The sequence below is a fragment of the Chaetura pelagica genome, unplaced genomic scaffold (genome assembly GCF_000747805.2).
Source record: "Chaetura pelagica isolate M959 unplaced genomic scaffold, ChaPel_1.0 scaffold52, whole genome shotgun sequence".
Taxonomy (NCBI): Eukaryota; Metazoa; Chordata; class Aves; order Apodiformes; family Apodidae; genus Chaetura; species Chaetura pelagica.
Window position 1 is genome coordinate 638,805 of NW_009952486.1, and position 24,466 is coordinate 663,270.

The 24,466-nt window shown below is 39.2% G+C and overlaps 1 protein-coding gene across 1 annotated transcript; it reads right to left on the reverse strand.

The window, feature by feature from the left end:
* Nucleotides 1-218: 218 nt before the first annotated feature.
* Nucleotides 219-22,021, reverse strand: TAMM41 (TAM41, mitochondrial translocator assembly and maintenance protein, homolog (S. cerevisiae)). Its single transcript, XM_010008841.1, has 7 exons — nucleotides 21,848-22,021; nucleotides 19,693-19,785; nucleotides 14,790-14,940; nucleotides 12,360-12,505; nucleotides 9,971-10,136; nucleotides 8,215-8,277; nucleotides 219-433 (listed from the first exon to the last, which is right to left on the reverse strand). Exons 1-7 carry the CDS (start codon nucleotides 22,019-22,021, stop codon nucleotides 357-359), a joined length of 870 nt encoding a protein of 289 aa, XP_010007143.1. The 3' UTR covers nucleotides 219-356.
* Between the last annotated feature and the right edge of the window lie 2,445 nt (nucleotides 22,022-24,466).

A 24,466-nucleotide genomic window follows, 5' to 3' on the forward strand; every position in this document is an offset into this window, starting at 1 on the left:
TGCAGACCCCTGAGGGTATTTTGGAAAATAAAGCCAGCAATACATAGAAAATGAGTGGCTTTGGTTTTTAGTTCATATGTACAATCAATCCTTTTCATGCAGGGTTTCTGAAAATCCAAGTTATAGTACACAGGAAAATTAATTTCAGTATTTACAGAGTATAATTCCTTTCCCCTGTTTACCATCAAACCTTCCCCCATCAAGAAAGTTCCTTTTTTAGTAGTAAAACTGGGCATATAAATTATTAGAACACACTTCTTAAATGCACTTTCATCTTCACAAGTAGACAAAGCAACATCTGAAAAATATTTAGAGAAAAAGTACCATTTATTTACCCATACACAGTATGTCAAGACTCAAGATGTTTTCCTTAACCATCCTTTTGTCATTTTATATAGTTTCTTCATACTGTAAGTTAGAGACTTCTTTGCCCCTAAAAAAAAAAAAAAAGAAAGAAAAGAGAAAAAAGACACAAAACCCATAAAATACCAACATTTAGGAAGGCTCAAACACTAGGTTCTTACTATATTAAGTAAAACATCTCCCTGGAAGAATGACCACCTAATCCCTCAGACAGACACACAAATAACCTTCTTGTGATATTTATAATGCAGTAAATAATGACCATAAAAATAATTTCAATAGTATCAAAGCATGCAAAAGATAACAGGCTCATTCTGAAGGCCTAATGATGTTGCCCACAAGCACACTGTGCAGACAATGACTGAGGCATAGCAAATGTCAAGAGTTTGATCATGAATATCTACTAGTACAGAAGGAAAACTCTCATTTACATTATTGTTGCTAAAAGTAGGAAGGCTTTTAAAACATCTGTGCCTGCTGCAGAGCCTCAGCAAGACAATACATGATGTTTTTCAAGCCCTTTTTGATCTACTGGCAGGTAGAGTGTCCAGCCAAAGATGACTGTGCTCCAGCCTGGTAATGGACACCAGCAACCTCAGATTACGTTCAGTAGCAGGACACTTGAGCAGGACTCATTAGAGAAATCAGGCTGTTAGGCATGCAGATTAATTAACTGGCCATGTCTGACAGAGGAATCTAGTTGTCAAAGCATCTTGGCTCTTGAGACAGGAGCCCACCACCAGATTCTGTAGATTAGATGAGGCCTAATCATCTAGAACCACAGCAATGCCCAAAGCTGTGCAACTGAATTTCATGGAAGGGATAAGGAGAGGGGGAGAGGGAGAGAGAGAGAGAGAGAGAAAGAAAGAGAGAGGGAGGTGGGCCAGGACAAAAAACCAGTCTGCTCAAGCAAGACAAGCTAACTGCATAACTGGCAGACAAAGAGCATTTCAAGTTCAAACCCTATTTTACCAATTGCTTCTGCACACCAGATTCTAGTTAGCCTTGCTTGATGCTACACATCAGGCACTTGCCTGCCTCGCTGTAGACCAGTTCTTCACAGCTGGAAGTGAGAAGCATCATGCTGATGCCCATCTTGATTAAATGTACTCAAACACTGCACACCACCAGCAGATTTCCAGGACAAACAAATCCAGAGCATTGCTTATGCAAAGGCTTGTGCATTAAAAATGAAAACAGAATGGTTTTTTCATAGGAAATGTGCTGCTGGCTGCTGAGGTGGAAAGTTGTTCTGGTTTCAACAAGTTGTAAAGTACATTATAACCTCCTTGAGTATTTTGTTATTGCCTAATCCTAACTAATAGCGACTACCAAGAGAGCAGCACACCTGCACCAGAATAAAAATGCTCAAATTGCATGATGAAATGACATCTGTGCCCTCAGGTAAGAAAGATAACACTGAAATGATAATGGGTAAGGAAAAATAGATTAACAAGGCACATACCCAGGTGAACTTAAAGAAGCAAAATTAAGATGACAAACGGCAATAATTTGGCAACACTGCCAGTATCAGAAGGACACCAGGGACACCACAGTGTGAATAACCTGTCACAGGGATGTTGTCAGGACCAATTTTCTTCAGAGTAACCTGCCTGTTAGTTCTTTATAATAAACCTTCTATGAAACCAGAATGTGTGTTACACTCCAGCATCATCCTGCAGTAGCCCACAAGTACTGAACTTTGGTAAACACCAAACCATTGCACCTGGCCCGCACTCCAGCCAGGCATTTCTCAGTTTTCCTAAAGCATTTTGCAGCAGTCATTATCTCCAAGCTTTTAAAAGCTTTTAAAAGGGACTGAGGATGAACCACACAATTTTTAAAGTGTACCGATAAACACTTTCTGAAGTTCTACCAGAGCTGAGCCTTCTCTTACAGACCTAAAGTAAAAGACAGATTTTTTTTCGGGGTTTAGTCATCTACTATTGGGAAACTTAAAACCAAAATATTGTTAGTCTTGGCATTTCAGGAGATCCTAGTCGGTTGATCTACTTATTTCTCCTCCTTCCAGCCCTTTTTGATGAAAAAAATACCCCAAAACAAACAAACAAAAAAATAAGCCAACATAAAACAGAGTGACTTCCCAGATTGCAACACAGTCTCATTATACCCTTACAAATTCAAAACTGAGAAGACAACCTTTGTCATCCTGCACAAAAAGCTTTAATTTTCACACTTACACAGATTAAAAAGTATGGTATATTATACTTACTGCACTCTTTCTTAACATTTATTTAATAGCACACTGACTACCTGACAAGAGGGACAAAATTTAGCAATTCATCCAAAAGTCACACAGTGTGACACACCAGAACACATGGAAAAATCTTCTAGAATAAACGAACAACTTAAACCCAAGTTTAGCCATCTTCTGCATTGGACTTCTCTGGGGGGAAAAAACGCTATTATCATATTTTATTTTGAAAAGACCTTAGAAATTAATAAAAAGGGAAAAAAAACACTGTAGGTGAAAGATGCATCCAGTATTAGCAGTCTAGAGTCACAAGAAGTCAGAGGAGTATGCAGCAATGAGGAAAAGTACATGCTCTATTTCTGAAGGAATGTGACAGAGTAAAAAAACCTATCATAACAGAAATGCTGTATATAATCAGTTTTGCTCTTATTATGTCTCTAATTTCAATATAAATACACTCAACTTTACCTTTGGAATCATCCATACATGTATTTTCAACTCACAACACCACAAAAACCATGTGCATCCCACATGTAAGCTCAGACTTTTCTGTATTTAATGGGTTTTTGCTAAAAGCAAGCACACTAATGAAGTCACGATGGGTTTTCTTTGCAGCATCTCAAATAACAAGTAAATAATCATGTAAACTCTAAAGTGTCTCACATATTTGCAGTAAAATAGCACAGTGTAAGAATTCCAGCTGCAGAACAAGGCAGGACTGAGCTCAATACATGAAAAAAAGTGGTTCCAATCTCCAAAGTTAGAACTATGTTATTCTATGGCTTTGAAAATCACTGCCCAATCTCCTAGGTACAGCCCCTGGAAAAGGCTTTTCCAGAATGGATGTTGTTCTGCCACTCCAGTGAAGTCAGTGTCCTTCTGGAAGTGCAGTGTGACAAATCCCCAGTGACAGAGCTGGTACCACCCTGCAGGACTGTCATTAACTGTGCAGGCACTGCAGCCTGAAGTCAGCTTGTTCTACCAGCCTGCCAACCTACCCTGCCTCCTGCAGCAGCTCAACATGAAGAGATTTTTCTCCTTCATATTTTCCTCCTGCAGGGAGCACTCCACTGAACTCCACCCATGAGAGCCTTATGTAATGAGATGCTTACATTTCTGTCCTAGCACATTAGGCTACAAAGCAAAATACAAGTTTATACATACAGCTGGTTTCTTAAAGCAGCCCTCAGGGTGATGCGTCACATCTGTAGTAAAAGTTAATCGTTGTAATTATGGCTCAGTCTCACAATCTGAAGCAGTTGGACCACATGAAAATGTCTTTCTGTTTTAGCTATGAATCTATGACTTGGTGGTTCCACCTCCCCTTCAGATTTTTCCACTATATGGTGCAGAACAAAGACTGAATGCACATGGAATCAAGACCACAACATTTCAGTGTAAACCTAAGTTGTATCTGGTTTTACTTAAGGATCTATGTTCAGTATTTTTGGAAGTGTTAGTGTTATAAGATAGTAATTTGGCTATAATGTAAGTCCTCCAAAGTTTCCCAGTAGATATGCCTGGTCATAGTATTCTTTATGTTCTTTTGAAAGGAAAGACTAAATATATATAGTTATAACATAAACATATACAAATATATATATTGTCAGCCTGTCATACACAGACACATGAAAATCTTTTACATGTATTTACAGTGAAGTGCTTTTATACTGAAAGAGAAAGATTTATACTTAAAAAGAAAAATTTCCTTGAAGACATCACATACTAATATCCCAAGAAAACAAATGTTAATCAGAGCAGCTTTGTGCTAACTTCAAAGTATCTTCAACAATTGCTTCAACTGATGACTTAACAGTATTTTATTTCTAAGAAATTATCAAGGCTTGCAGGATTCCTCTAGTAAGATACAAAGAAGAAATCTAAGCTAAAGAAGAATCAACATCTTCTTCAGAGGAGCTAAATATAAGAACTTTAGAGTCAGTTCCCAAAGACCATGCAGACTGGCTATGTGGGAAAACAAATCAAATGATGGTGCCATCTCTAATGGGAAACAGAGGCAACCTCACCACAGACTCAAAGAAATACACAGGCCCATTTTCAAAAACTAAATAGGGCATTTAACAACAAACAAAAACACAGAGCTTGAGCTCAACTTTAAAACCACACTGGCAAAGAAAAATGAAAAAATTGCTTTTAAATTGGTTGAAATTCTTTATTTTGCTTGTGCTCCTTGCCAATAATGTTAATATACAGCCATCTCAGCAATGACTATTCCTGATTTACCATTTAATTTAGAAACATGCTGCAGACAAGAGAGTGGGCATTTCACTTCTTTTTTGCTGTTGTTAAGACACAACTATCAGCTAAGGAAATAATTTTGTGTCCCCCATTACATTTCAAAAATAATGATGGCCATGAAATGAAAACCAATTCTTTTGCAAACAGACATAGGACAAAAGTACTTGTTAGGGCAAGAGCTTATTTAGTGGAGTCACTGATTGCATAAATCTCTTTCCTAATTCTCTTATTTTAGCTGCTATTCTTAGCATAAGCACTGCAGAAGGACAGGGCCATAATACTTTTCTTAAAGTCTACTAGAAAGTGTGAAAATAGGTCTTAGAGGAACTGAATATTAGACAAGATTTGGCTAAAGAATGAAGAAAGAAAGGATGAAATGGAAAGCTCAACACCTCTCTGTAATACACATTCCTTGCATGAGTCAAGCAAATACTTTCAATGTAGGAGCCCCAAAGTTTTGCCTGTGTGCTGGATGTATCTCTATGGCCATGAGCTGAAAACAGCCCCGAGAAGTGGCAAAGCTGGGGAGCAGCGTTACTGCCTCCCTCTAGTGACCGATCCTTGAAATTAAGAAACTGAGGTTGGGAGGAAACCTTCATTACAAGACACAGCAAGATTCAACATAAACTCTATCATAAATGTTTGGAGAGATCTATTATTAAAAAAAAAAAAACACCCTGGCAAAAGGTTTCTATGAACTCACTCCTAATGCCACGGAAACCCATCCATCCTAAATTCCAGGGAAGATCACTGAAGATCATACAAACATCACAGCTGAAAAAATACTGAGCTCACACCACTGGACAGTTTACATTTACTTTCTTTTTTCATGTGCACTACAATGGAGGGGTTTATGACAAAACTTTACTTTATTTTACATTTACTTTCTTTTTTCATGTGCACTACAATGGAGGGGTTTATGACAAAAACACTATTTCTGTGCTTCTCTCCATTGTCAGCCAGTGAAACTGGTCGTGCTGTGATAAGGCCCCCACCCAGACTGGTGAGGAGCAGGGCAAGGTTAGCAAGTGAGGCAACACTCTTTGGATGTGCAGCAGCACCTGACAGCCAAGAGGAGCAGCAGCATTCCCAGTGGTCCTTTCCCAAATCTAGCTCCTTTCCCTCAGCACATCATCCGCGAGTAACCCCCAAAAACAAATCTTGAATTCTGTTGATAATGGTGTTGGCCAGATTCTGGCAGAAGTGTATAAATATGGTTAAAATAAAACAAACTCATTTATGCTAAAAGTTAAAAAACTCTCCCAAGCCTCCTTGCTCAAATTTGTCTTGTGTCTGAGGCAAAGGATCACAATTGCTTTACTGAATCAAACAACAAAACATGCATTTTCAACACTAAAATCACTAGTAGAAAATAGTTTTTAGCTGTGTTACTCTATGGGACTGGTTGGTTAGAAAACAAGTAGAGTTTGTTTTAGAGGGAAAAAATAAAGCCACTACATATAAATATACCAAAAAGACAAAGGTAAGAAAAGGCGTTTCACAAATACCAAGTTTCTGGTACACAAAGCAGAAGACAGTAAAAATTACAAGTCCTACTCCAAGACTCATCAGGACCTCCCTAAAGTCCAAGTAACAGTATAGGCTGTGATTTACTGCATGGCACATAAAAGGAATTAACAATTCCCAGAGATTATTTTCTGTCTATCAGGACAGAAGGGGAGCATAAATAATCTGACAAAGCTTGACTCTTTATTCATGCCCTTGCAGTTACACACAAACATGGGTCACACAGGCTACTGACTTCCACAGGCACAGAATTCAACATGATAATACTGTCTTTGACTCCTCCCCTCCTATTATTTTCCTCTATAAAATCTATTCTCAGGGGATCTAGAAACAGTTAGGTCATGAGCTGGTATTTCTAAAAGAGGCATGCTGCAATGCAAGAATTCTTGACCACCAGCAAGTAATTTTGACAACAACTCTAGAAGAAAAACATCACCTGTTTGGTTGGAAGCCTCACATTAGAAACTAATACCCACAATATGCCTAACTCATAAAAAACAAACTTTGTTTTTTCCAGTTGCAGTTATGTCCTTGGTCTCCTCCAGCTACTAAACAAAGCTAGGTAATAGTTTTGTCAGACTTCTTCCAGTTAACAGAACTGGACAATTAGCAAATGCATATAAAAAGTACAGCTGTTCCTGCTTCTTTTACTCTGCAGACCACTAATAGACCACCAGTCCAGAGCTGTGCAACTTGTATTTCTTTACAAGGAGATAGGAAGTATAACATGGAGCCACCAACTTCAATACTGAATGGGAAGGGAACAGCAGCTGTGGAAGTCTGGATAAGGTTTGCTCAGTCAGAAACAATACAGCTGCTTTTAAAACCTGTAACAGCATCATTTGTATAAAGCTGCTTTTGTGGAGGAATTAGGAATAGGCAAGAATGAAATCAGAAAATCACCAAGCAGCAAGGATTTTTCACTTTGCCGGCAGCTCCTGATCAGAGTTTTAGGTAAATGAAGGTTCAGGTCTTAAGTCTTTCTTTTAAGCCAAACTGCAGTGCTTTCATCTTTCTAAAATGTAAAATCAGGTCACCTTAAAATCAGCTTCATTCCAGAACTCATAAAACAGGACAAAGCTCCAGCTTTATAACCAGCAGTAACTTTCATCCAGTTAGGAAGACTTTGATAGCTGAAAAACATATCTAGTTTTCCCATGACTCTACAGAAGCAAGTCCTTTTCCCTTCTATGCCTTCTCTCACATTGACTTTGTAATGCTCAACTCTTTTTCTGAAGTAATTAACTGTGAAGGATGACTTACAGTGACACTCTATGCTCACCAAGCACAGGCTTAGTTTGGAATAACACATGTTTAAATACACACCCATCTTCTGAGCGTGACAAAAACATGGGACCCTCTCAAAGTTTCCTCCCTCAAAACTCACCCTCTCCTTTACTTTATGATGAAATAGCCTCTGTCTACAAAACACACCACATTATGTACTGACCATTTAGGGATCCACTCACCTGTAGAAAGCCAGAGTTAAGTTTGAAAGTAATTCTTTACCTTCTTTAATATAAAAAGAGCAGAACGAGGCACACTGGCCAAATCTAGCCCCCATATAAAATGAAATTGAAGTCAGAAGTTTTTTATTACTTTTGGGTTCTTGAGGGGTTTTGTTTGTTTAAGAATCATATAGAGTCCAATTCCTTTTGGTATTTTACAATTTCTCAATAGTTATATAAAACTTCTGCTTTAAATATTACTTTTCTTTTCCAGGAACTTTCAATTGGACACCAAAAAAGTCTACTATTTAAACTCCTGTTACAAGACAGTCTGGGGGCTCTATAATCTTTACTTTGTGGAATCAGAAGGCCTATGTTGACAGAAATCACACACGTTCTTACCAGCTGTTAGTATGGTTTTAGCACTCTGCACTATACTGGAAGATCTCACAATTCCCGAAATGCCTGCAGATAGAAAAGCACACAGATGTTACCCATCTTACAAGTTTTGTGGGGATTTTTTTAATGCTCCAAGATACACAAAAAAGTTAAGTATTTTTCCAGTTATACAATCAAGCCAGTCTGAAAGTGAAACACACACTTAAGCTGAGAAAGGTTGTTTCTGTTCTGCTATGTCATACTAATGGAAAATACTCTCTAAGCCATTTTGAATTATTTTATGTATAACATTAAAAAACCCCCAATATTAAAACAGACAAAAACCAGTTAAAAATTATTAAATTAGTGTTCCTATTATCTCTCTACTAAGATGATTAGTCACAAAGGATTCAGAGTTGTTTCATGTATGTGCTGGCAGATTAACCTGGGGCAGAAGAAATTATGCTCATTGTTTACTTCAATATAAAATTGGGATTTCACAGTTCTCTGATCAAGTAGAGATTTATATCTTGTGCAGTGCTTGTCCAGCTTTTTTTTTAATCATCAGGTTTTGCAGATAAGGCTTGTTTACCACTTTGTATTGTGGCACATTCAGTTCTCATTGTCCAGTAGTTCTTAGGTATTAATGGAATAGTAAACAAAATATCTTAACTTCTTCTCAAAGTACTAAGCTTTCTCCTATACATATGTACATAAAAGCATACTGATGTATGCAGTACAAAACTACAGTACATTACTAAACACTTCAAAATGCAGAAATGCATCAGTCCCAGAATAAGTCTTCCAAACTGAAAGTTACTCTTCAGCATTAACTAGACTGTAGAATATAATTTCAATATTATTTAAAAATCTTTCTTTCAGAGCTATTTCCAGAATGAAGAACGACACTTAAGAAAATACATGAATAATAAGAGGGATACAATAATTTGGGGGGTAGGGGTGGGGAAGGGAACAAATCATGTGGAACCAGCAAAATACTTAGGGACAATGCAATTCATCTTGAGTAATCAGCTGTCTTGTAGGATTACCAAACAGCTTGTCCTATCCTTTACCCAGATTCTTGAATAAGCAAAATCTTTGGCCACAAAAGAGGCGTTTTGATTTGTTCTCCTAAGAAGATAAACTGCTTGATATGTCTAGTTCTTGAAAGATGTAGAGGACTCTTCAAGTACTAAACATTTCCATTTTTTCTGCATAGAAATAAAGCACCGATGTCTGCAATAAGCCTGAACTCACTCATACAACATTATCTTGCCTCAGAAAAGCTATCTGTGAAAATAAGAAACACCTCAATCTTTTTCCTCAAAGCTTGAGTTCCCTGCCAGAGCTATGAAAATTGGGAAAGGTAATGTCAGCAAGCCAGCAAATCAACTTAGCATTGCAATGTATGACTCACAGGATATATAGCTTGGCATTTAGATGAGCTTATGCCAGCCAGTGAAATCCTGAAGGTGTAAGCATCCCAGAGTTAGATGGTCTAAGCAGGTCACACTAATTCCTAAAGATAACTACCTTCAGAATCCAAGCCAAAACATCTCTTTTTATATCAGCAGGGATGCTATTTACTAGTATTTCGGAGAATCTGTGTGAAATCAAACAAACCCAAAACCATGTTTTTGCAGATGTGTATCAAGACAAACTTCTTGTTTTCAGCTTTCTTCTCTCTAAATCATCCTTCTCGACTCAAAGAACATGTACAATATAGTTCTGTATACCTATAATGTCTTCAGGTAGATTACAGGCACTGATCTAGGCCTACCTTGATGCACCACAAATGCACAGTCAGGGTCATGGGCAACTTGCATTAAGATTTCTTCCACATCTCTGTTTTTTCCAGGAGGGTCTACCAGAGAAGTTATCTTTTGTTGCAAAGTCTTTGGCAAAGCCATGAGTTGGGTAAACTGACCTTCTGGGCTTTTATCAATCTGAACGTTATAAAAAATAAGACAGTAAAAAAATTCAGTGTTAATAAAGTGAGTTCCCTTTTCAAGGCAGCCAGAAAAGTCTTTTGGCTATCTTTGACCTCTGACAAATACAACCCATTTCACTTCTAAAAGTCATTGCCCACACCCATGAAAACTTGCCAAGCACTGGGAAAGGCAGTATCCCAGCTGTGAACATGAAGGATAAAGACAAAGCAAAGATGACCATTTTTATCCAAGGGAAGACTAATGTATTCACATAATCTTGTTGCCTCTGCAAGCAACTATTCAATTGACACGGTATCATTTCTGTTCTAACCAATTTCCTTTGGAAACAAAAGTATACTACATGGAAAAAAAAACTCCCAGAAGACCACTTAGTTGAGTTTCTTCTGCCTGAACATAATCAAACTACAGACACACTCATTTCAAGTTAGTTTGAAAAACATCTTCTCTGCTTTAAACTCAAGTCACATATGGTTTGTATAATTTGAAGGAAAGATTCATTCCATATATTCCAACCTAAATCAGAAATTCAGTGACCCCTTTTTTAATACAATTATACTGATGCACAGGCCTGTACACACTGATACAAAATGCAAGCACAAAGACTGAAAAATAATGGAGCAGATCTCTCCAAAACTGGAGGAAAATATGAAGAGCTCAGTTCCTCCCACACAACTTTTTAGACAGTCCATGGAGACATCAGACAGGAGTCTAGTTGCCCTATCCACTCCCTTTAGTCAATGGGGAGAAAATGATATCCAGATGAATCACCCACTGACTACAGAGGGAATGAGCAGGCTCTTAGTATTCTGTGGGAGGAATCCATGCCTGAACCAGGACTGTAACAACTAGTGTCTGCCTTCAATTGTTTTTGAGCCATCTTTTAAGAACAAATTTTCTCTGTAACTCTGAAGACACAGAGTAGAAGAGGTTTCTGTTCTGTTACACAGCACTCCTGATAGCAGTTATTCTCTTTAGTCTGGGGAATAACAGCCAATAACCACATCAAGGTGTGAGGCATACAGTATTTAAACACTTTGCTCCAAATCAACAGTAAAATTATGGCATTTAATCAACAGCCTTAATGACTACTATGGAATTGAGTTCAGATTTATTATCCAGCAACGCATTTGTAATATACTATATATATTTCTTTAAAGGTAACACAACAGGTAGTATTATCCTAATGAGCCATTTTCTTAGATAAAGTATTACTGGTTCTTTTCAAAATTCATTTCAATCCTTCTTCTAGTAGGCTGCTTAAAAGCCCCTGATAAGGAAAGATGACAACAGCTGCAGTGTAATACTGACTGGCCTATGCTGTGCTCCAAAGCATTGCAGTAAGGCTGCTCACTGTACTCAACCTTGCTTATACCTGTACTGCAGCATTCTCACAAATGCCTCAAAGGAGGCATATTTACCAAGATTATCCTCAAGTCACCTTGGTAATTAAGAGATAGCCAAGGCCATGAGATGTGTCATAAATTACCAAGGTGACTTGAGGATAAAGAGATAGCCAAGGCCATGAGATGTGTCATACTATTTATTTGTAACTTCATGCTGAAATGTGTATCACACTTGAATATTCACACACAGACATGCACACTGCAAGAGGAAAAGCTGCTGCTGGGCCCCCAACCACCTCATCTCTCCCCAGACTGCAATGGTACACTTGTACCTTATGCCAGAAAGATGGAATTTAAGATACTGGCCATTTTGGATACCTGTTTCCCAAATACTAGGGGAAAAATGGTTCTGTATGGGTATTTAAAGATAATGCCAGAATTTCAATTGAGTTTAGTCAACTGATATTCATAAGTAGCACTCCAGGGGTTTTTTATGAGATGCAGTTTTTGACCAAAGAAAGCTGCACCTCTGAATTACAGTCCAATCTTTTTAACATAAACCATATGTTTATTTATCACTTCCTAGAATGCTGTTTCCATGTGGCAATCATTAGAACACACATTTTAAAATTATCTTCTCTTGTTCCCTTGTTTGGGCTCTAGTTCTGTGCCCATACTCAAATAAAATGAGCAGTAGCTACTACATATGCAGAGGTTGGTATTTTAGGCAAGTCTTCTGGTTGCAGAACTAACAACAAGAGCAAGAACAGGGGCTGCAACTGCTTGCCTTAGTGTATGGCATAATTCTTCTATCAGTATGATTGATAAAGCACTTCCACTTGTTTGATTTAAAACTGGTTTGAAGAACACTTGCCTCTAGCCTTCCCAGATGGTGTTTATATACCACTTGAGGGCAGTCCTGTAATATGTTACTGTACAGCTTCTGAAAATGGGGAACATTAGGTTTCACTATGTTCTGCACTTTGCATCTGTCTTCTCCTATTATCATTCTGAAGTCACCTAGACAAGGAAAGAAAAACAGTTTATTCATTGGGAAAAAAACTGACAACTCAGGAAAGGAAAATACATCAGAAACTAACGAAGTACAAAACTGTCACCTAAAACTTTATTCTCCAGTTCTACCAATGCCTATTATTTACAATGAGGTACACCTAGTAGCCAAAAAATAGTATTCAAATACCTTCAAGCCCAGAAAATAAGATTCAGAATTGTTATGTGGCCTCTGATATGCCATAATGTCATCAACCCATGTGTTCATATTTTCACTTGGACAATGAAAAAACTCCAGTTCTCAAGCTCAGCCTCAAAACAGCAGTGACACTGGTGTATTATTTGCAACTATACATAATTTTCAGCAGATTACTTCAAACCTTGACACCAGCCCAAAACCTTTGTATCCAGCAGCAAGTAACCTTCAATTTTCCAATATCTTAAGACAATAACTTGCATTGTCCCTGCACCATCAAGTACCTGAAGTACAGCTAATGGCAGTCACGGTAAGATCACAGTATTACCTCTTCCTCTGAGCCATGTATCTTGTTAGTAATCTCAAAAAGCAACTCCTTTTAACACCACTGTTACATTACTGATCTTTACACTCTATTTTATGATACCTGATTGAAAAGTTTCAAAGACAGTAAGTGAAAAGACAGTCGGTCTGCAACAGAGCATTAATCTACCTCTATTAAGTAGTACACTGGTAGCTTCCAGCATTGCCAACCCGGAGTTAGAGGCTCAGTGTAGCACATCTCAACAAACAAAATCCCCAATCAGTTCATTTGCTCACTTCCCACATTCAGGAGATACATGTTGTTGCAAGGTGACAACTTGCTGCTCTTATTTAATTTACTTCAATTTATGCCAAGGTGCAAAAAGCCATGTCCCATATAAATAGTACTGACTCACTGCTCTCAAAAAAATGATAAATGTTTTCCAAATTAACACATGAACAGCTCTTTCCAGCAGTCTCCAAGGAGACTGATTAGAGTAACACATAAAATCAATTTTGTCTTCTAGTATGCCCTCTGAAAAGTTTAAGACTTAATAAAACTGCAGCAAAATAAAATACCCACAAACATGTCACTGACAGTCATTTTCTTGAACATTCCCCACTGGGAGTCTTACTGCTGTAGCTTTGTTCACACAGCAGAGCCAATTTCAACTTCTTACAGCATGGTAACTCATCTCCCACATTTCTGGTTAATTGCAGGTTCAAAGGATATATGAAATAGAATCTCGGTCACCAGTGCTCACCAAGAATCCAGACACTCCTGAGGAGTTTTCAGGTGGGCAGGTTAGCAGCCCTGGCACAAACACCCCTGGTGAGCAACCCCTCACCATCCATGGTCAGTACCCTCTTTGCTTTACTGTGGCTTTCAAACAGGCAACAATTCAGAAAACCTGCTGAGGAAAAGCTGCACAAGCTGCAAACCACACTGACTGCAGAAGTACCACATCAAGACCAGTAGCACCACTCAGCAAGCTGTGCCTTATAAACCTTACCCATGCATGGCTTGTTTTGTTTTAAAAAACACACCTTGCATTTCCATATGAGCCAAGAAAGTGTTGTGTGAGGTACAACTCCAGCCAAACTTGTGCATAGTGATTTCATTAAGGATATAACATTAAAGGAGCAACGCTGAATTAAATTGTAATAATTAATCTTGCATTGAAGCATAATTTGAAGCAATTTCTTAACTTTTTTTCCAAGCCAATTCATACCTATTTCAAAACCACTTTATCTGGAAATTGTTCTACCAATAAAAAGTCAAGAAACACCAGCCAGGTGGTGAGTGTTAAATGTACACTGAAGAAACATCATCTGGACCTCTATATTAACTAAAAAAGAACCTTAAACACAGCACATTCAAAAAGGAAGAGATAACGAAGCATGGGTCAGACTATCAGACAAATCAACACTACACTAAGCATGGAAAGAAAAAATTGTTTCCAAGGTTTTTAACCATTAAAACCAAAATAAAATCCCTACAGAGAAAATAAACATTATTTCAGCATTTTCAATCACCCATACTTAGCTGTCCATAAATCCAGCAGGTGTAAGATGTTTTGCTTATGTACCCACACCTATTTTCTATAAATAAGCAGAACTAGTCCTTCCAAGCTGGTGTGTAACACAGCATTAAAATACAATTATTGGAGCATGCAACAGTGCAGGTGCAAAGCAAGGGAGCAGGTGACTTACTACACATTGGACTTCCTACTGCAGTTCAGCACCTCCCACTACAGCTTTGCTCCTCAAAGACTTCAGATACTAGGTACTCACCAGAATAGGAGAGTCCTGCAATCTGCATGTAGAGTTCCTCCTCAGAGAAGCTTTCTGGCAACATGAGGAAGGCGGCAGTGACCGCGTTCTTCAGGTTGCTAACGAGGGCAGCTTGCAGCTTGCTGTTCTCATTCTGTGTCAGGATCTTCACCTGGAAAAGGAGAGGCACTGGAATCAAGACTTTAGGAAAGGGCTACTGAAGATTGAGCTAGAAACTCAATTCAACATGAAAAATTAGTAAGAAATTTATTTACTATTAGATCCTATTATTATGGTACAATAAAGACTGGAGGTGTTTTTTTTCCTACACAGTAGGACAGAAAAGAACACCTTTTTTAAAAATTCACAGCCTGCTACAAATGGCTATTTTACAAACACATTTGGAATCGCCATAAGCAACAATCATTAACTAATCTCTGGAGAGCTACTCACCTTTTCATATTCATTAATTCTGGATGAATCAAAACAGTAAATATGAATCCATTAACAGAAATTCCTCCTACGTGATTAAGCAGCAAGAAATAACACCACTGTCATGGTGAAAGACCATGGAATACCAATAAAAGAGGTAATTTTTCCTATTCATCTTCATTCTTTTCTTTTTTTTTTTTAATAGAGGACTCCTCTCATAAGCTTCAAGTGGCTTCTTAGATACTAGTTGTCCTCTTAGAAGATGCAGGGCTTTATTTTGCATTTTGAGCAGAATGTGAACTCAATGGAAACTTCACATACACAAAAAGCACACATCACTAAAGCTGAATGCTTCTACGTGCCACAAACAAGTTTATTTTTAACATCCAAACTGTTCAAGAACAGCTACAGAATTCAGTCACCTATGATATGGAAATACACTGGAACAAAAATCAGATAGTAGGTCAGAACAGAAAAAAGAAACATTATTATAGAACACAAGATAGATGAAGTCAGACAGGTCAATAAGATGGCTAATTCTCTCTCATGAAGAGAAACTCCCCGTTTTTTCTTTTTTCAAGTGTTCTGGTTAAGCAAGGCTATCTTCTTTATCAAGTGCAGCTTCCTAATATGTACTTGTTTACTCTACAATACCTTAAAATGCAAACCCACTGGCAGTTATAAACAAGCGCATCTAACTTGCTTTTTCTCCCCAAAATCCCATTCACACACAAATGAGTTGCAAGTATTACTTGAAATTCTGCCCCCAAATATAACCTGAAAGGTCAGGTATACTTTCAAGTCACTACTTCAGGAAAAAAATAAATTAACCCAGATTCAGTAAAGAGAGGAAGCAAATGAGAGGTATCTGCTACATAAAACTCTTCAGATAAAAAGGACATGGACAAAGCAATGGCATGGTTGGCCAACACTATATTCAGAACATGATTTTTAACCATGGTGAAATCTCTAAGAGGGATAAAACTAGAACAATATCTCATTTTCGTACAGTGGTGAATGCAAAAGTACACAGGCTGCTTGTTTCGATTGCTCTGCAATAAAGCATGGGATTGCCTAACACCAAATTTCTGGAATTGGCCCAGGGTGGATTTCTGAAAGATATTTTCCCCTCTTTGATTTTTTAAATAAAGTGTTTAATGTACAAGTGAACATTTTAGAAATCCTCCTAACTTCTGCCAATTACTTTGTATTTTTTAGCATTAAAATGAAAGACAATGATGCAACACTTTAAAATAAAATGTATTGATCTACCAGGGAGCCCAGAGTAAGTTTTCTTTCCTTGTAAGCCACAGAAGTTCACTGAATGCATACAGGCTTGCTCAAATAAGCTCAAATGAGAAAGACAGGCTAGCCATAGGGATGGACTAATATTTAAAATCTTATCAGCTATTTCTCTTATATGTACCTGCATAACTTGCTGCTATAGCGCACCTTTAAGACAGAAGTGAGAAGTCTGGGGCACCCTGAACAGCCACACAAACTGCTTTTACCTTAGGCTAGTCCTGGAAATAACAAAAAGTTATGGGCATGTTTGAAGAACAGCAGAGCTACAGCCTTTTAAATTATGAAACGCAGCAGAGACACTGTTCCTCCTCATGGAAGATCACAGAATTTAGTGAAGCAACAAAATAATCTCCTCCTCTGCTAAAAACACCCCCTAGCATAAAACACAATTTTTTTTCAAAGGGAATAATGTGCTGGGCTTCAAAACTGAAATGCATGAAACACTGCAGTAGAGATACCATTTGTGAGCAAATTTTAAACAGTTCAGGCAGCTCAAAGTCTCCCAGGAAGATGGAGAGGAATCTTATCTCACCGAGGTATGACAAGGCTGAATATTGATTCTTGGGGTAAATTTGAAAGAAGACCGAAGTTAAGAAAGGCTTTTTCACAGTACAGAGAACTCAGAATAAGAACCATTCACTGTCCCAGATCACATCGGGGGAAAGAAGAAAGAAGCCAATTTATTCTGGTTTTACAGTGTACAGAGAATTCAGTTAACTAACAGTACAGCTGAGGCTATACATGTCTTAAATATTTTAAATGAAAGATGCATTCAGTTTCATAAATAAGCATGACCCTCAGCCAGCACAACAGTGTAAAGCAGGGAATGTACTATCTCCACTGCTAAGAAACACATCCACAAGGAACTGCAGGCATGTGCTCACAGAGACACAAACAAAGAAAATTCCATTCTAGAATGACAGGTGTCAAAAGCTCTATTCCAGTCTGCCATTTAGCCACATCCATACACTGCTAAATAGCAAGGTAAGATTTTTCCATTCTCCTCAAAAAAAGAGTTTTACAGATTTGGAAAAGGGAAAAATTCTAATCTCTGTTCCTCCTTCATGGGAATTTTTATATCATAAAACCCCCCAAATCTCCCAAGACCTCTCTAAAAATACAAGGTATTTCTATTCATACTGCTCCGTCACCTCACTGCAATGTATGAAACGCTTCCTTCTCTCAGTGGTTTCTCCAGGCCAGCAGTAAATATAGCTGCTTACACTAAGGCAATCACACTATTTTTAACAAAGAAATCAGTAACATTCAGATGCTTTTTTAAATCTTCTTGCTTGGTAAATGAATTATGTGTCACTTATTTATTTTACTTTTCAGGTACAGCAGCATTTCTTTTTTCCAGGAAACCTGTCAGTTACAGAGAAATTACTGCTAAGCTTACTCAGTTTTTCAATACAGTTAAATGGGAATTCAGCTACTCAGCATTATAAATTTTATGTAGGATGAAAACCTAACAAACCTCTAACACAAACAAAGAAGCCTGGGAAGAAAAGTTAGCATTTTTAAGTGGCAATTCCAAACTCCATCTATTCTGCCAAACATTCTGGAAATATTACTTGGTCAAGGCAACCAGTTTATAACAGAAACAAAACTTCCAGTGAAAATTAAGCCAAGATTTTCAAGCCAGAGCAAATGTTTTAGCTCATGTGCTAGAATAGCTTGGATAGCTTTCACTCACAGTGACAGCTTTGTAATGGGACACCAGAAAGGCACTGAGCTCTTCCTCCTCTCCATGAGAGCGAGGAGGAAATTCCCAAACAAACTGTTAAACTGTTATTACTCTGGCTTCAGCCAACTGTGTCCAGACCTAGCACAAATGGCAAATGGAATGTAAGAGATTATATAGTATATAAGAAAACAAACCTAACCTTGTGTCCCCTCCAAATGAAGCTTATTGTACATTTGTAAGGAGGTAAAAAAGCTTTTTATCACTGCCTCTTAAAACATGCATTTCAAAAACTCAAGAGCAGTTAAGAAGCCAGAACCAGCAGTTATTTGAAACCAGTACAACAGATCTAAACAAACATTTTTGGTCAACATGGTATAAGATTCAAAATCCTCGTTAGTGGTTTTATAGGTTCTACAGTAAGAGACATTTTAAGCATTGACCAAGTAATCTTTCAGTCCAATTCTGGTTGAAGTCCTGCAGTCTCTACTCAAGGCAAATTCCTGTGAGCTTTAGGAAAATAATCTGGACTGATTTCTTCTTTTATCTATTAAACACACATGCAACCAAAGTACCAAATTTTGTCTTCTTGTGCAAGTATGTGCTCCCATTAAATTTAATCAAAAGACACAAAGCACAATTAATTTATACTGAAATGAAAAATCCTACAATAAATCAAAGCAGCAGCAAATGCAGTTACCTGGAAAATAAATACTTGGCATTCACTGTTGAAGTGAAATTCAGAATTGTTATTTTACTCTATATAGTTTCATTCTTTAAAAAGATAACCTGTTCTAACCTGTGTCATGCTCCACTATGTCCCTGGAGACAGAGAAAAGCCAGTACTGCTGAGACAATCTACTCAACCTGACATTTTTTGTTAAAGGCAAAATTTATTTCTGTCCTAAGGATTGAAGAGAGTTCCCCTCTCCCCGCTTAAGAAATCCCAACTTAGCACTGCTGCCACCTGCTGAAAGCCCACTGCATCAGGCACTCGAGCAGGGAAAAGATCACGTTTTTCGTGACACACACAGAATAACCAACATGCCTAACTCATGGTTTGTTCACCTACAGATACTTTTAGAATACAATTAACTAGAGAGTAAATGCCCATCAAAGCAGATTTCGTCTTTCCATATTTCCATTATTTAAATACACTAAATTTTGGTGACTCCTACAATTTCTTGTAAAAGGTAAATACTACATTTATGCAAGAGGGACTTGGAGTTAATATAGTGCAGTTATCCAAGATTTACTAGATCCAGAAAACTGATGAAAATACTTGCCTTTAGCTTTTTCCACATAACACAGAATACTATTAAGGATTACATTTCACTCCCTTTCTAAGAGATCACCCCTCTAGGACCAGACCTCTAAATCAGGGTAGGTTATTTGTTCAGTACTGAAGCATAGATCCTTAACAGTTAAAACTACAACTGATAATTTTCCAGCCCTGTAATTTCCTCCATTTCAAGACAGATAACAGAGCAGACTAATACTTACTGGTTTTTGCAGGCGTCCAGCAACATAGAGGGTTTTCCAGTGAAGCAAATCATCAATCAGGGTGTCAGTGCTAATTACACCATATTTTATCATCTGGAAAAAGCAAAATAAAGGCTTTTGAAAAACAATATACCTGCACCATTCCCAAATGAAACTTATTAATTTTACTATAACTGTCATTAACTCTAAGAAACATACAACTCAAAAAAAAATCTGGATGCATCAAATTACAATAATTTGATGTTTTAAGGAACACAGGAGGAAAAAACATAATTTGCACTTACATGCATATTTGGGGGGGGAAAGGTGGACCTTTCTAGAATCAAATTTACAACAAAGTCACCCCAGGATCAGCCTTGAGAAAAGAAGGCTTCAAGGAGAACTTATTATCATGTTCCAGTACTTAAAGGGTGGCTACCAAGAAGATGGACACTTCCTATTACAGGAGTCACACAGAGAAGACAAGGGGTCATTGGGCACAAGTTGCTCCTGGGGAGATTCTGATTGGACAAAAGAGGAAATTTTTTTCCCATGAGGACAGTCAAACATCAGAACAGTCTCCCAAAGGAAGTGGTGGGTTCCCCCATATTGGACAGTTTTAGGTCTCAGCTTGACAGGGTGCTGAGCCATCTCATATCAACTATAGTAGTACCTAGAAAGGTTGGACCAGATGATCCTTGAGGTCCCTTCCAACCTGACACTCTAGGATTCAGGATCAATCACTAAAGCAAAAGACTTTAAATCCCCCAAAATCCTAGTCTAGACAGACATTGACACTTGAGAGATCTGAAGATTAAAAATACAACTGTCCATAAAGAGATTCTGGAAAGGTTATGATCAGTTTGTACCTGTCAAACATTTTGCAATAGTTGGAATAATCCACAGTATCCTTTATGATATTGACAACATGCAAGAAAAGTTTGTCACAGATTTAACATAAAAAAACCTCCTTGACATTTATGTGTACTGTTCTGGGGGGTGGGGTGTGTATCTGGGAGCTTTTTATTTTGTCCTTTGATGTTAGAAAACAAATTGTGGGTTTGTAGGTCATTTTACGTAACTGGAGAAAAGATGAACATGCAACAGTCTGTTAGCAATTCACACATCCTGAGTTTCCAAAGATTATCACCACAGCAAGGCAGTGAACTCCTGAATGTCTGGATAGCAAAGGACCACAGGCTCCTTTCATATGACTGAGTCAGTACAGCATGAGGTAGGGGCACAAAGAGCCAAGGGCAAAGAATCACAGAACTGATAAGAGTTGGAAGGGACCCCTAGAGATGTCTAGTTTCATAGTGAAGATTACTGGACCTTAAAATCCAAAATCCCTTTTTACATAAAAAGTTCTAAACCCCAATTTCTCCCTCATTAAAGAGGCCTTTAAATAAAATGGCAAGTACCTAACAGACTACTTTATTCCACCTCTCCAAGCTCCTGTGAAGAATTCCAACATATACCCACCATTATTGCAATCATGTGTGCTCTGAGAAACTTCAGGTAGGTACATATTGCTCACATGGCATTTCTCCATGACTGTCTTCAATTCATTTCCCATCTTTCTTAAAATAACTTGTTTTCCCTATGTAGAGTTTGTTACACGGCAAAAGTTACTCAAAACTAACACCAAGGGAGAGAGATGTCACATTTCCCCCCCAGACTCCTCCTTGCCAAACACAGTCTAGGCATAGATGTAGGAGTAGGACTTACCTGGAATTACTAATTATACCCAAGCTTCACAGGTCAGGATGTTCACCATCAAACAACACATGTCAATTCAAACTTGCTAAGTCAGATATTTGCATTTTATGTAAAACAGTAAGAATCCACTCCTCTATTACCACATGGTCAACTTTACAAGAACCACAACTGGCAGAGAGCAAGTAAAAAGGAATATAAATCCAGTTGCTCAAACACTTTAATTGTTAATTCCAAACACTGCTCCTACTCGTAAAGTGCAAGAGCAGCTGCTCTGTTTGCTTTTTAATTAATCTGCTGTTTGTGAATCACTTGGAGACATAAATACTAAGGATACCACAAAGCTAAGAACCAGTTACCACCTACAAGATTGGCTTTCTGCATGGGAATTCACTTTAACCTAATCATTTCAATACTTCACACACAAATGTCTGACTTAACGTACTCAAAATGTACTTACCCTACCATTACATGGCACTAAAGTATTGTAGTAAATCCCTGCTCCGTAGCTCTGTATACTACTTATCTGTTTTGGCCCAAAAACCTTTAGGAAGGAATAATGACTCCTGTTCTTTAGCAAGTTCATCATGTGCCAGGTCACGGAATCATCAACAGCAAACACAAAGTCCAGCATATTGTCCTGTGGATGAGGAGAAAAGTATTTGGGTTAATATGGCAGGAAGCAAGAGCTGTTAAATCACATTAACCTAAAATACATGTAGTATCAAACTAACAGCTAATGATTTTTCACGAGTGAAAAAGAAATTAAATCCAAACCACAAGCATTTATGTCAAATGCAGTTTAAAGGCTGCACATTTTCCTGTGTTCTCGAAGTCAGCCTAGCAGAGACTGTCCAAATTTTTCCTGTTAGAAAGTGACCCACCTTCAACACCCCAAAATGTGGGGGCACAGAACATCTCCCACATCTTAACCCATAAGAACAACAGCTTAAACTGCTGAGGAGCAGGGCTTCTGCTGAAATGCACGAGCTGGGAGATGTGGGCAGGGAACTGAGGGGTGACCTCATCAATGTTTACAAATATGTAAAGGGTGAGTGTCAGGGAGATGGAGTTAGGCTTTTCTCAGTGAGGACCAGTGACAGGACAAGGGGTAATGGATGCAAACTGGAGCCCAGGAGGTTCCATGTGAATCTCAGGAAGAACTTCTTTCCTGTGAGAGTGACAGAGCCCTGGGCCAGGCTGCCCAGAGAGGCTGTGGAGTCTCCTTCTCTGGAGACATTCCAACCCCCCTGGACACGTTCCTGTGTGATGTGCTCTGGGTGCCCCTGCTCTGGCAGGGGGGTTGGGCTGGGGGAGCTTTCCAGGTCCCTTCCAACCCCTGGGATTCTGGGATTCTGTGAACGAGCAGCTGCTCTGTTTGCTTTTTAATTAATCTGCTGTTTGTGAATCACTTGGAGACATAAATACTAAGGATACCACAAAGCTAAGAACCAGTTACCACCTACAAGATTGGCTTTCTGCATGGGAATTCACTTTAACCTAATCATTTCAATACTTCACACACAAATGTCTGACTTAACGTACTCAAAATGTACTTACCCTACCATTACATGGCACTAAAGTATTGTAGTAAATCCCTGCTCCGTAGCTCTGTATACTACTTATCTGTTTTGGCCCAAAAACCTTTAGGAAGGAATAATGACTCCTGTTCTTTAGCAAGTTCATCATGTGCCAGGTCACGGAATCATCAACAGCAAACACAAAGTCCAGCATATTGTCCTGTGGATGAGGAGAAAAGTATTTGGGTTAATATGGCAGGAAGCAAGAGCTGTTAAATCACATTAACCTAAAATACATGTAGTATCAAACTAACAGCTAATGATTTTTCACGAGTGAAAAAGAAATTAAATCCAAACCACAAGCATTTATGTCAAATGCAGTTTAAAGGCTGCACATTTTCCTGTGTTCTCGAAGTCAGCCTAGCAGAGACTGTCCAAATTTTTCCTGTTAGAAAGTGACCCACCTTCAACACCCCAAAATGTGGGGGCACAGAACATCTCCCACATCTTAACCCATAAGAACAACAGCTTAAACTGCTGAGGAGCAGGGCTTCTGCTGAAATGCAGGAGCTGGGAGATGTGGGCAGGGAACTGAGGGGTGACCTCATCAGTGTTCACAAATATGTAAGGGGTGAGTGTCAGGGAGATGGAGTTAGGCTTTTCTCAGTGAGGACCAGTGACAGGACAAGGGGTAATGGATGCAAACTGGAGCACAGGAGGTTCCATGTGAATCTCAGGAAGAACTTCTTTCCTGTGAGAGTGACAGAGCCCTGGGCCAGGCTGCCCAGAGAGGCTGTGGAGTCTCCTTCTCTGGAGACATTCCAACCCCCCTGGACACGTTCCTGTGTGATGTGCTCTGGGTGCCCCTGCTCTGGCAGGGGGGTTGGGCTGGGGGAGCTTTCCAGGTCCCTTCCAACCCCTGGGATTCTGGGATTCTCTGAACTCCAGCCCCGAGCTGGCAGCACAGACCTGCCCTTGTATCCACCTGCCCTTGCCAGGACAGCAGCCCGGAGGGGCTGTGACACGCAGGGCTGGCCCTGCCCTTCTGGAGGGACCAGGACACACGTTCCCTGCACACAGGGAGCTGGAAGCTCACAGCCCACACCTGCAACAACCGACCTGCTGCTCTGACGGGCGCTGCTCAGTCAGCCCGGCCCTGGGGCTGCGTCACTCCAGGCTGCTCAGCACTAAAAATACCGGGTTTTCTCCCCAATCTATTGTGCAAGGATAAAGCGGTGTCTGACCTCCGAAATCCTACCCGGTTTGGCTTCTTTTATAGGAGGAAAACAAGACATTTAAACACGTATCTACGGGACGTGCTCCAGGCAGGACACAAGGAGCAATCCTGGCTGTTAACAGCTGGGAAAGGGCCGGTACCGAAAGGACCAACCGGGACCCCGCAGAGCCCGAGCCCACACACCTGCCCCCCCAGCTGGGGATCTGGGAAGGGATCTGAGGGGATTCCGCCCCTTCCCGTGCACAAGCCACAAGCAGAGGCCCCGCCGCGCTCACCTCGGCCTGCCCGGCCGCCGCCCCCGCCTTCCGGAACACCCCGGAGC

Bases quoted from the DNA above. Each gene is read 5' to 3' on its own strand.
- TAMM41 (XM_010008841.1), bottom strand. From the start codon at position 22,021: ATGCTGGACTTTGTGTTTGCTGTTGATGATTCCGTGACCTGGCACATG. The intron at 8,278-9,970 runs GTAGGCCTAGAT...TTCTATCTGCAG, and splicing joins TGCATTTGTGGTGCATCAAG to GCATTTCGGGAATTGTGAGA. The intron at 434-8,214 runs GTAAGAACGTGT...TTTTTTTTTTAG, and splicing joins TAAAACCATACTAACAGCTG to GGGCAAAGAAGTCTCTAACT.